Source organism: Pseudopodoces humilis, chromosome 29 (genome assembly GCF_049639895.1).
Source record: "Pseudopodoces humilis isolate 2021_Gansu_Grassland_sample_001 chromosome 29, ASM4963989v1, whole genome shotgun sequence".
In the NCBI taxonomy this organism is placed as follows: domain Eukaryota; kingdom Metazoa; phylum Chordata; class Aves; order Passeriformes; family Paridae; genus Pseudopodoces; species Pseudopodoces humilis.
In genome coordinates this window covers 2212890-2224237 of record NC_142228.1, presented here as the reverse complement: position 1 = coordinate 2224237, position 11348 = coordinate 2212890, and the positions used below count along the sequence as shown (strand labels likewise).

The following is an 11348-nucleotide window of genomic DNA, read 5'->3' as shown; positions in this document are numbered from 1 at the left end:
CTGGCACCGACCCGCCCAGGCACCTCTGCTCGCTCAGGGGCAGCTCTTTACCGTTAGCCCGGAGCAAAGAGCAGGACCTGGCGTGGCCTTCCCAGCTCTGTCAATATTTGCCGAGGCAGCCCCATGCCTGGCGTTGGCACCGGAGCTTCCCCTTACAGGAAGGGGCTGGAGCAGGAGAAAGGGGTTTTCTGTAAGCGAGGGAGGAAGGAGGGAACTGCTGCCCGTGGGGTGTGTGCAGCCAAATGTCCACGGGCGAGGGCTTCCCCCTGGCAGTTTGTGACCCTGGGGCTCCAGCCTGTGCCAGCCCCTGCCCAGGGCTGACAGCTGGCAGGAGGCAGGAGCTGGGAGCCCTGGCACGCCCCAGCACTGGGCTCTGTCTGGGATCATCACTGGGATGAGTGTGGTGAGGGATGCTGGTGGTCATGGGATGTGAGCGTGGGCCCGATGGCAGGAAATGGGGCTGGTGGAGCTGGGACAGCCCAGGGTGGGCAAACACCCATTGGGGAGAGGCTGGGGGTGCCCTTAGGGGCTTTCTGGGGCAGGGGAGATGCCCAGGGCTCTCCTGCCATTGCTCAGCCACATTGGGGCTGCCTCCTTTGTCCATCCTCACTGCTGAAAGCCTCCTCCCACCGTGGCAGCTCTGGGCACATCCCTGGGCAGCTCTGGGGCAGATTCCTGTGTGACAACAGCAGCTAAAGGGGGATTGGGGACCCCCCCAGTGCCACCAGCCCCAGGATGAGCCCACAAGCCAGCTCTGGGCATGGTGCCGGTGCCCTCGGCAGGCGCTGCCAGCGCGGGAAGCTTCCGGAGCTTTCTAGGAATCGGCTCTTGCCCAAGCAGCGCTGCTGGGCGAGGGAGGAAGCAGCTGTCCCACGGTGCCTCCTGGCCCTCAGTGGGCTCAGGCTGTGGGGTGGGGGCACTGGGGGGGCTGCATTTCATCTCTGAGCTGACACCAGCAGCCACAGCCCCACCCCAAAGTCCCATTCCTTCATCCCCCGTGTCTCTGTCCCTGCATCCCCACACCCTGGCCACTCTGCCTCCCTCCCACACAAGCAGGAGACAGTGGAACAGAGAGAGAGAGTGCAAAAATAGAGTTTATTTCCTTTTTTATCACATAGAAAAAAGCGGGTGTTTCTTAGGGCTCACCCAGCTGCAGCAATAAATACAGTACAAAACCCCCCACGCCCAGAGCTCCCACACAGCCACGGGACCGGGGCTGCGTCAGGCTCAGGAGGATGGGAATGTGTCCAAGTGGCTCTTTCCGGCCAGGGGTGGGCACAAATAAGTTAAACTGCAATAAGTATTCCAAGTTTAGCAGGGAAGGGGGACAGAGATGCAGCTCCCCAAAATGCTGGGGCTCCCTGGAAAAGCCTCATCCTGGTGAGGCTGCTGCATCCCTATGGTTCTTCCATTTTGCCTCCCCTCCCTCCCTAATGGCTAATAAATATTAATTACTAGAAATAACACCCATCAGATGTGTCCCTACAGGCTGCAGCCCGGACAGGGAGATGCTGCTCTGGAGCATCCTCATCCTGGAATGAAGGTGGTTTCCTGTGGGATGCTGCAGCAGCCCCAGCAGTGCGAGCTGTGGGGAAACTGAGGCACAGGCAGTGCCTGCAGCAGCTGTGGGTGCTCAGCCCAGCTCCAGAACCTCATAGCAGAGATACGCTTGTGTTTAAATATTAAACAAGGGTGATGCTGCACAGGTACCTGTGCACAGATCCACCACAGGATCCCCTGGCACCTGCCCGGGGCCGCAGGTGGGGGAGCATCCCCAGACAGATAAATATTAAATAGCCATAAATATTAAATAAGCAGGAAATGGGGTGCTCTCGGGATGTCCCTCAGGTGGGACATCCACAAACAGGGGTCAGAGGTTGGCGAGGTGCCGCAGTGCCCGGTATGCCGTCTCCAGGAACCGCTGGAAGTTGGCCAGGATGAAGAAGCCGCCGACTTGGTGGTGGAAGTGGGAGGAGAAGGTGGGGAGGGGGTCCTGGTTCTCTGTGGGGTACGTCACCGTGGCCAGGTCCAGGTCCTCCATCTGCAGCCAGGCAGAGGCATCAGCTCCAGGCCTGGAGATGCCCCCTGCCCAAGTGTGCCCCTCCTGGGGCTGCAGCCCCCACCATGCCCACCCCTCCCTGTCAATGCAGCCCCCACCATGCCCACCCCTCTCTGTGAATGGAACCCCCACCATGCCCACTCCTCCTCTGGGATGCAGCCCCTGCTTTACCCACCTGCCCCACAAAGCTCCCCCCTTGCCCCCGCACCTGCTGCTGGATGTTGGAGGACAGGTTGGCCATGTCCAGCTGCAGGGTCTCCACCAGCCCAGCGTGCCCGGGCAGCAGGGCCTGGATGGTGGCCAGAGAGCCTTGGTAGATGTGGAGCCCGGCACGGATTTGGCTGAAGCAAGTCTCCTGTGGGGGGCACGGCGTGGTCAGAGGGGCTGGGTGTGACACGGGGCACTCTGGGGTGGCCCGAGCCGTGACAGAGCTGACGAGCTCATGGCAGGGGTGGGCTGCCCGCACTCACTGCCTGGAAGGTTCGCTTGTGACACTGCTCCAGCGGCGCCTGGGCGATGTCCAGGTGCTGCCGCACCAGCAGCAGCTCGTCCTCCTCGCACAGCTGCAAGGTGTCACACTGCGGACAAAGGGGACAAGGGTCAGGACACCAGAGGACCCCGACACCCCCAGCGCCCTCCAGCATCCCGTCCCTGGGGTGTGGGACCCTGTGCAGCCCTGCCAGGAGGAGGGAGGGGATGGAGTGGACCCGGTGTAACAGGGACGGAGCTGTGGCTGCCCTGGCAAGGTGCGTACCCAGGAAGGTCACCACGTGTCCCCGGTGGGTGCCCCAACACCCCGGGGCTGAGCCTTGGGCAGTGCAGGGGACACTGCTGGCTCCTGGCCCTGCGGTGCCGATAAGGGCAGGGAGGGGAAGGTCACCTTATCTGTGACCTCACAGTGGCTGCCATCCCCCCTCCGCAGCGTGTGGGACTCACCACCACGCGCTGCAGGGCGGCCACATCCCCACGGATCTTGCGGGTGAACTCGAGGTTCCTCTGCAGGAAGAGCTGGAAGTCCTGGTCCCCTGAGAGCTCGGTCAGTGGCGCCCCGTGCAGCGCTCGCCACGGCGCCCACAGCAGCACGCCCAGCAGCAGCGCCAGCCCACCTGCGGGGACAGCGGCTCAGCATCCCCGGCACCCCAGGGAGCCCCGAGCCCTCAGCCAGGATGGGCTCAGCAACCAGGACCACCCTGGGGATGGTGGGAGCAGCGTGGCCTGGGGAAGGGGCGGAGACCCCAAAAGGGGAGAGGGACCAGTGTTTCCTGCATCCGAGCGGTGCCGAGGGCAGCAGCAGGGGGCTGTGGGTGTGCGGGTGCAGCAGGTGCCACAGGTAGGGTGGGTTTATGGGTGCTCTGGGTGCAGTGGAGACAGTGGGTGCTACTCTTAGAGTGGTCTGGGCGCAGTGGGGGCAGCTGGTCTCTGGGAAAAGTGAGGTTTTGGGGTGGTTTGAGTGCAGCGGGAGCAGTGGGGGAAGCGGGTGTAGTGGGAGCAGTGGGAGATGAGGGTGCTGCACTGGGTGCTGGCTACTCACGGGTGAGGAAGCACATGGTGGGTGCCCGGCTCGGTGTCTCCTCCTCTGTTCAGTGCGGCCCTGCCCAGCCCGGCCCGGCTCCGCTCTCTCCTGCCCGGCTGTGCTCATTGATCGGGGGCATTTATAGCACTCGGGCCTCGGGGATTCTCACCGATGAGGCAACAGCGCGATTGCTTCACTGCCTTAATCACAGCATGCAAATCTCGCGAACCGGGTGCTCGGCCGCGGCCACACCGTGGGGTTTTCCCGGGGCCGGTGGGCAGCGGTGCCCCTCGGGGAGGCTGCAGCCGCCCGGAGGAGCCCAGGCACTGAGGCTGGTGCCGGGACAGGGCAGGCGGTGTCTTGGTGACTCATTAACCTGCTCGTAGGGCTCCCACTCCACTGGCCAGGTGGGCCAGTGCCCAGCACAGCAGGATCACGTGCAGGGTCGCTCGCAGGGTCATTCGCCACCAGCCAAGGGGATGGTGGCTTCTCGCTGCTGTTGTCACCCTGGCATTGTCCCCATCCCCAGCCCGCGTGGGCAGCACTCCCTGACAGCTGCCCCAGACCCTCGCTCCGGCATCAGGGCTGGTGCTGGCGGTGTGACCTTCAGGGTGGTGGCACCAGCTGGAGGTGGCCAAGGTGTGACCCGGGCCAGGCACGTGCCCAGGGCTGCGGCTCCTTGAGGCAGCAGCACGGGGCCAGATCCTGCCCTGCTGGGCGCTGTGGGGCAGGGTTGTGCCCAGGGTCCCCATGAGCAGCACCAAGCACCAGCCACATCGGGCTGACCCCACCTGCGAGGGGCCAACCCCCCACTCTGCCCTACAGGGGAGAGGCTTCCAGGGCAGCCCTTGGCAAGGGGTGGCTGCTCCTGGCCCCGTTGCGCTGACGAGGGAATTTGGCTCGTGCCGGTTCCCGCAAGTCCTTCCAGGATCTGTTGGGCTGGTGCCAGCTGGCCGGCTCCTGCCCTACACGGGCCAGTTGGGGCACAAGAGGCACCCGTTCCCCTCACAGCCCCGGACAGGGTGACCCCAGAGCAGCGTCGGGCTGGGGAGGCTCATTCTGCACTCCTGACCCCTGCCTGGGTCCCATCGCTGCCCCTCTGGAGGCTGTAAGACAGGGATGGGGACAGGGATGGGGACAGGGATGGGGACAGGGATGGGGACAGGGAACCCAGTGTCTGCAGGTTGCAGATGTTGGTGGGCGCTGGGATGGGCCACACATCCAGTGGGGTACTTTGTGGGTACAGTTTGTGGGGTACAGCCATAGTACCAGCTCCAGAAATTGGAAGTCCTGGAAGTTCCTGCCTCCAGCTGGGAAATAAACCCCCATCAGCTGCAGCCAATCCATGAGTACCAAGCTGAGCCTTCCTGGCACAGCCAGGTGTGCTCTAAAACCTGCTGATGACCTCCCTTCAAGCCTGGCAGCACTAAATGTCCTGCGCTGTGGATGTGTGAAGGGACCTTGGCAATAAGAGACTGTTGATGGGATTTTTGGGAGAAACAGCCCCCCCAGCTCTGCCTGTCCCCAGCCCGGAGCCAGGGAGAGCCAGAGGCCATAGAGGGGCTCAGTGGGGTCCCCTCAGTAGGAGCAGCCACAGGATCACCCCAGAGCTGCCCTCTCAGCAGGATGGTGCTTTCAGGAATTGTGATGGGGGCGTGGGGGGGTTGAATCAGCACCCAAAGGCCCTGTCAGCTTTCCAAGGAAGGAAGTGGTTTCAAATCTGAAACTGTGGGTGTTGGGGGGTGGGGGAAGGAGCTGGCCCAGCAAACCACCCCCCCACCATGGGGCCAGAGCTGCTCGGTCCAGGGACTGTCCTGGGCACCCACGCCGTTGTGTCACCCTTCCTCTTCAGCCTCTTTCCACCAGTGCTCCTGGGATGTCCCTGTGTCCCCAGTGCCAGCCCCAGCGCCCCTGGCTGGGCTCTTGCCTTCTTTGGTCTCCCCCAGAGACCACCAGAGCGGGAATGGGCTGGGACAGCCCCACTCTTGACCTGCAGCCCTGGCTGCCATCCCAGCATGGGTGTGACTGGGAGTTTCCCAGATTTTCTGAGAGAACTCATCCCAGATGCTGATGGGACCCCACCTGGAGTGGCTGCATCACCCCCAGGGGTGGTGTTGTGGGGCACAAGGGGGGCTCTGTGCCTTTCCCAATGGAATTCTCCTGGGATAGCATCCTGGAGCTGCTGGGACCGCTCCCAGCACGACTGAGACAAAGCTCCAGGCCCTCCAGGCCTGACCAGATCTAGTCCTATCACTGGTGCCCAGCCCCAGGGAGAGAGCAGAGACCCCAAACCAGCCCCATGCCCCTTCCCATCCCAACAAACCCACAGCAGGAGCCACCCTGGTGTTTTTCCATATTTTATTTTAAAAGTCATAATTGAAGTTTAACAAAGTTTGACCCCGTTGTTGTCGTGGGAGCTGGGGGGGCACCAGTGGAGACCCCACTCCTGCTCCCTCCAGCCCCGCTCCCCTCGCAGCCCCCCTGGCATCGGCTCCGATGTCACCACAGGGATCCTTTTAAGGATGTTTTTTGGGGACGGGGGGTCCCACCACAAGTGCAGGTGGTCAGGGGGTGCGGGCCCAGGGAACCCCCCATGTCCCCTCCCACAGTACAGACATGCAGGGATTTATAAAAGGGGGTCTGGGGGGGGACGGAGGGCCCTGCTCAGCCACCATCTGTCCAAGGGACAAATAAAAAAATACAGCCAGGCCCAGGGTCATGGAAAACCGTCGTCATCGTCCTCTGCCATCTCCTTGGCAAACTCCAGGTCCTGCTGCTCACGCTCCCGGCGCTCCTGGAAAGCAAAGGCCGAGGTTGGTGGCAGGTGGGGACAGGAGCCACATCCTTCCCGTGGCTGCAGAGACCCTGGTGAGATCTCACCTCTGCAGATTCCAAGTCCTTGTTGTAAGATTTGGGTGGGAACCTCATGGCCTGGAGAAGAAGAAGAGGAGGGGCTCAGAGCTGAGCCAGCCCTGAGCCACATCCTGCTGTCCCCATCAGGGAGCTGGGGACACGCAGTGCTCACCTTCACAGACATGTTGTGGATGTCGAGGCAGAAGGAGATGCGCTGGTGGAAGGCCAGCTGGGGCTCCCGTGTGGAGTAGATGTCGATCATCTCCTTGGACTGGACGTAGCCCTTCTCATGGTTGATGCTGGCCTCGATCACGCCGTCCCGGATGGCCTGTGAGCCCGGGCACGGGGCAGGGCACAGGGTGTCCCCGAGGGCTCACAGAGTGGGGATATGGTGCCCCAAGAGTCCCCAGTTTGCCCTGGAGGAGCCTCAACCCAAACCCAGCGGTGCTGCAGGGAGGGGGTATGGGGGAACGGGGCAGGGTGGGGAGCTCTGGGCACCCCAGGACCCCATAGGGATGGGACTCCCTGTGCTGGTACCTTGGCAACGATGAACTCGGCGTCCTCGGGGCTGTCCAGCTGCAGCTTCTGGGCGATGTCGGCCAGGGAGATGCGGGAGTAGGAGAGGCTGATCATGCGGACACCTGCAGGGAGAAGTGAACGGGATGCAGCCCCCCAGGCCTGCCCAGCCTGCTGGGGGTCCCCAAACACCCTCGTACCTGTCTTGATGACGTTGTGCCTCAGCCGAATGATCAGGGTGTAGGTGCCATCGGCCTGGAACTTGTCCCCAAACTGGTCAAGGACTTGGTTGAACTTGGCCAGGTTCCCTGTCCTGACGGCTGGAGGGAAGAAGGTGGGAATGGGGGAAGGAGAAAGGCTGGGGAAAGTGAGTCAGGGCTGGCTGACTTCCTCCTTCTCCTCCTTCCCAAGTGGCATCTGCATCCAAGTCCCATCAAGGGGAGAGAAGAGGATTCCCACTGGGTCCCTTCCCACTCAGGATATTCCATGATTCTCTGACATTGCAGGAAGGACAGAGGCAGGCAGGGGTGGGCGGCCGTACCCTGGGTCAGCAGGAAGTAGGGCATGAGCGAGCGCTTGAGCGAGGGCTGCCGGAACTGGAGCCTGTCTGGGATCTCCCCGAGGAGCAGCTCCACCACGATGAGCAGCTTGTGCACCTGGGGCACAGCGAGACCCTGAGTGAGTCCCCACGGGGCCTGAAACCATCTCTGTCCCTGTGCACTCCAAGAGGTCTTGCACACACCCCCACAGGGCACAAGACCCCAGGAGATCTCAAACCCGTTCCTGTCCCTGTGGGGCCTGGAAGGTCCCAGATTTGTCCCTGGGAAGCTCCAAACCTAGGAGATCCTGCACCTGTCATCCCTGCAGGGCTCAACACCCTGGGAGGTCCCAAACCTGTCCCAATGGGGCCCAGCCCTTGGAGATCCCACAGCTGTCCCTGCATAGCCCAATCCTGGGGGGTCCCAGATCTCATCCTGGAACATGCCAAGCCTGGGAAGTCACAGAACCATCACTGTGGAGCCCACTCCTGGGGAGTCCTGGTCCTGACCGTGGGAAGTACCAAATCCCAGGGGACCCGATACCATGGGGCCTGACATCCCAGAAGGTCCCACATCCAAGCCCTGTGAGATCCCAACCCCAAGGGGTCTCAGACCCAACCCAGGGGGGTCCTGTTCCCTCTCCACTCACCGTCTGCTTGAAGCCGACGGCTGTGTGCTGCGGGGCCTTGCGCAGGGCGTTGGTCATGGTCCGCCGCGCCTCCGAGTATTCCAGCTGGATGGCCTTGATCCGCCCTGCGCCCACACGGGGCGGGTGGGGAAAGCCACCCAGTGAATCCAACCTGACCTACGTGGATGGGGCTCCAAATCCTGCCTGGAAGCCCCACCTCCAGCTGCTCAAAGGGGTTCTCTGAGGAACTGGAGCCCTCGGTGTAGGGTGCCAGGAGCCAGGGCAGGCACCGAGTGGTGCTCACCTGTGTAGTACAGGTACCGAGCCCACTCGTTGTTGTTGGCCTGCTCGGGGAACACGGACTTGGAGACGAGCTTCTCGGCCTGGTCGTAGAGGTTGTAGTGGAGATAATTCCTCAGGAGAAGGTTCAGGAGCGTGGCCTGGCCATCAGCGTCGTGGCGCAGCGTGGCCGTGCGGAGCCGGGCGTGCAGGAAGCTGCAGGGAGGGACAGGGAGTCAGGGAAGAGGGAGGAAAATAGGGGGATCAAGTTGAGGGACAGCCCCCCCACAGGAGCCATCCCACCTCCGGACCACATCGAGTTTGTTCAGGAATTCGTAGATGCGGGAGTGGTAGTAGTAACATTTGGCCACCACCAGGTCCAGGGCCCGGCGGTTCTGGGAGCTGATCTTCTGCATCAGGTCATCGGACACTTTCTGAGCCTGCGGGAGGGGAAGGGAGGTCAGAGCAAGGGGACTGACCCCAGGAGGGGCAGAGACCACCTGGGCTGTGGGGCTGAGCTGGGGGGAGCAAGTGAACACTGCTGGGATGAGTGGAGCAGAGCCAGGGGATGCCCGGGGAGCAGGGGCACGGCGGGGGCAGCTCAGGGGTCTCACCTCGGGGTACCTCTTGCTGTTCATCAGGTAGATGACGAGCAGCAGTTGCAGGTAGGCCTCCACCTCTGGCAGGAGAGGGGCTGAGGCTGCTTTCCCCGTCCGTGGGCGGAACTGCAGCTCAGCTTCTGTGTCCATGGACTGAGGGGAGAGAGAAATTCTGGATCGCTGTCCCTGTGTGGAGACAGCTCTGCTCCAGGTGTGACAGGAGCCAGCCCAGGACTGCAAGGGCCTGTCCCTGCTCACATGTGTGTCTGAGCAGAGGGGCTGCACGTCCCCAGTGTCCCCAAACCCCACTGCTGTATTCCAGAGGCTCCTTGGAGAGGGAAAGAATCATGGAATCCCAGACTTTTTTGGGTTGAAGGGGCCTTCAAGTTCATCCAGTCCCACCCCCTGCCATGGGCAGGGACACCTTCCACTAAACCAGGCTGCTCCAAGCCCTGTCCAACTCAGCCATGGACACTTTGAGGGATGGGGCAGACACAGCTTTCCTCAGAAATCCATTCCAGTCCTTCACTGCCCTCACAGGGAAGAATTTCTGGCCAATATCCCATCTAATCCTGCCCTCTGTCAGTGGCAAGCCATTCTCCCTTGTCCTGTTACTCCAAGCCCTTGTAAACAGTCCCTCTCCATCTTCCCTGTTGCTTCTTCAGATACTGGGAGGCCACAATTAGGTCACCCCTAAACCTTCTCTTCTTCAGGCTGAATAATCCCAATTCTCCCTGTCTTTCCTCACAACTGAGCTGTTCCATCCCTCTGGATTCACTTCTACAGCTCCACATCCTTCCTGTGCTGGGACCCCTGGGCTGGGGTGTCACCAGAGCAGGGCAGAGGTGAGGGCAGGCATCCCTTCCCCACCCCTGTCCCTACCTCCTCCAGGAATCCGAGCAGGAAGTCCCTGACAGTGCAGTTGGAGGTGAAGAAGCCGTGGATGGCCTTGTGCAGCACGTTGGGGTTGAGGCGGCGGGAGGTGGAGGGCAGAGCCCGCAGCGCCCGCAGGACGTAGCGCGGCTCCTTCCCCGACACCGCCTTCTCCAGCTGCTTCACGTGCTCCTTGATGTCTGTGGGGGCACATGGACACCCCTCACCTCAAATCCTCTGACAGGAGCACCCCGGAGCAAAGCCAGGGCTGCCCCCTCGCCCTGTCCTGCTGCTCTGAGCTCCCTCTGCCCATGGCCTTGGTGTCCCCAGTGACCTGCCCTGCCCTCAGGGCTGTCCCTGCTTGCAGCAGGGGGCTGGCGAGACCCTTGCAGAGTCTTCTCCCTCCCCCTGAAGGGCTCCAGCCTCCCTCTGCACCCCTGTGGGTCCCACCACAGCAGGTCTGCAGCTCCCCTGTCCCTCATAGTCTGTCCCCAAAACACACCCTCACAGAGCTGCCCCAATTCCCTCCCACACTGACGCCCCCAAAACACAACTCCATCTCCCATCTCTCAGTGACTGCCCCCAAAACCAACCTCCCCCTTCCTTTCCCTCACACACTGCCCCAAATACCCTTCTCCACAGTGTCTCCCCCACAGAAAACACACCTCCCGTTTCCATTTCGCTCTCTGTGCCCCCCTAAATCCCTTGACCCATAGTGACACCCCCCCAAACACACCTCCCCTCTCCCTTTCCCGCATGCTGCCCCCCAACTTCCCTTCCCCAAAGTGTTCCCCCACCCTAAATTCGCCTCTCATTTATCTTTCCCTCAGAGTCCCCTCCGACTGCCCCCCCAAACTGATCCCGCCATTCCCCTCCTCCAACACCTTTCCAGCCTCTTTCCCACCCCTCCTCAACCCCTGACCCCCTCCCCAACCCCCTCAGGGTTTCCTATACCTCCTCCCAGTCCCCTTCCTCCAACACCCCCCCTCTCAGGGGACCTGTGCCAGGTCCCTTCTACCCCCAAGACCCCCCAGTTCCCCCCTCATCGCCACAGACACCCCCATTACCACAACACCCCCCCCCCTCACCCTCCAGCGTGATCGTGTCCAGCTCCCGCTGCGGCTGCCGCTCTCCGGCCGCCTCAGAGGCCACCGGCGCCGCCTCCTCGTGCATCTCGACGTCGGGGGGCGCGGGCGGGGGTCCCTCCGGGGGTGCCTTGGCCTTGTCGCCGCGGCGGCGGGACGCTCCGTCCTGCTTCATGGCGTGACACTGCACAACGGGCCGCCAGGCGCGACCAGCCGAGCGCCGAGCGACATACGATCGTCTCCTTCCGCCTTTCTCTCGGCCGTTTCCGCCTTCGCTCGGGTTGCTCCGCCCCGCTTTCGGCAATCTCAGGCAGCGATCGGAGAGTTCCGTCGCGCTCGCTCGTGTAGTTCCGTGTCGCTCTCGGATATTTCCGTCTTCGCTCGTAGATTTTCGCCTCCATCTC

General features: G+C 62.4%; 2 protein-coding genes across 2 annotated transcripts; both read right to left on the bottom strand.

Moving 5' to 3' along the window:
* Positions 1-1076: 1076 nt before the first annotated feature.
* On the bottom strand, positions 1077-3678 carry CSF3 (colony stimulating factor 3). Its single transcript, XM_005531519.2, has 5 exons — positions 3591-3678; positions 2996-3165; positions 2530-2637; positions 2268-2414; positions 1077-2041 (listed from the first exon to the last, which is right to left on the bottom strand). Exons 1-5 carry the CDS (start codon positions 3604-3606, stop codon positions 1871-1873), a joined length of 612 nt encoding a protein of 203 aa, XP_005531576.1. The 5' UTR covers positions 3607-3678; the 3' UTR covers positions 1077-1870.
* A 2235-nt stretch (positions 3679-5913) lies between these two features.
* On the bottom strand, positions 5914-11193 carry PSMD3 (proteasome 26S subunit, non-ATPase 3). Its single transcript, XM_005531423.3, has 12 exons — positions 10948-11193; positions 9869-10059; positions 9002-9139; positions 8691-8827; positions 8413-8603; positions 8130-8233; positions 7483-7597; positions 7142-7261; positions 6963-7066; positions 6598-6753; positions 6453-6503; positions 5914-6366 (listed from the first exon to the last, which is right to left on the bottom strand). Exons 1-12 carry the CDS (start codon positions 11117-11119, stop codon positions 6289-6291), a joined length of 1557 nt encoding a protein of 518 aa, XP_005531480.2. The 5' UTR covers positions 11120-11193; the 3' UTR covers positions 5914-6288.
* Between the last annotated feature and the right edge of the window lie 155 nt (positions 11194-11348).

Bases quoted from the DNA above. Each gene is read 5' to 3' on its own strand.
- PSMD3 (XM_005531423.3), bottom strand. From the start codon at position 11,119: ATGAAGCAGGACGGAGCGTCCCGCCGCCGCGGCGACAAGGCCAAGGCA. The intron at 9,140-9,868 runs GTAGGGACAGGG...CTCTCCCCTCAG, and splicing joins TGCTCGGATTCCTGGAGGAG to TCCATGGACACAGAAGCTGA. The intron at 7,598-8,129 runs GTGAGTGGAGAG...GCTGTGCCCCAG, and splicing joins CCGTCGGCTTCAAGCAGACG to GTGCACAAGCTGCTCATCGT.
- CSF3 (XM_005531519.2), bottom strand. The intron at 2,638-2,995 runs GTGAGTCCCACA...CTTTGTCCGCAG, and splicing joins CCGCCCTGCAGCGCGTGGTG to TGTGACACCTTGCAGCTGTG. The intron at 2,042-2,267 runs GTGCGGGGGCAA...GCCTGGCTGCAG, and splicing joins CCTCCAACATCCAGCAGCAG to ATGGAGGACCTGGACCTGGC.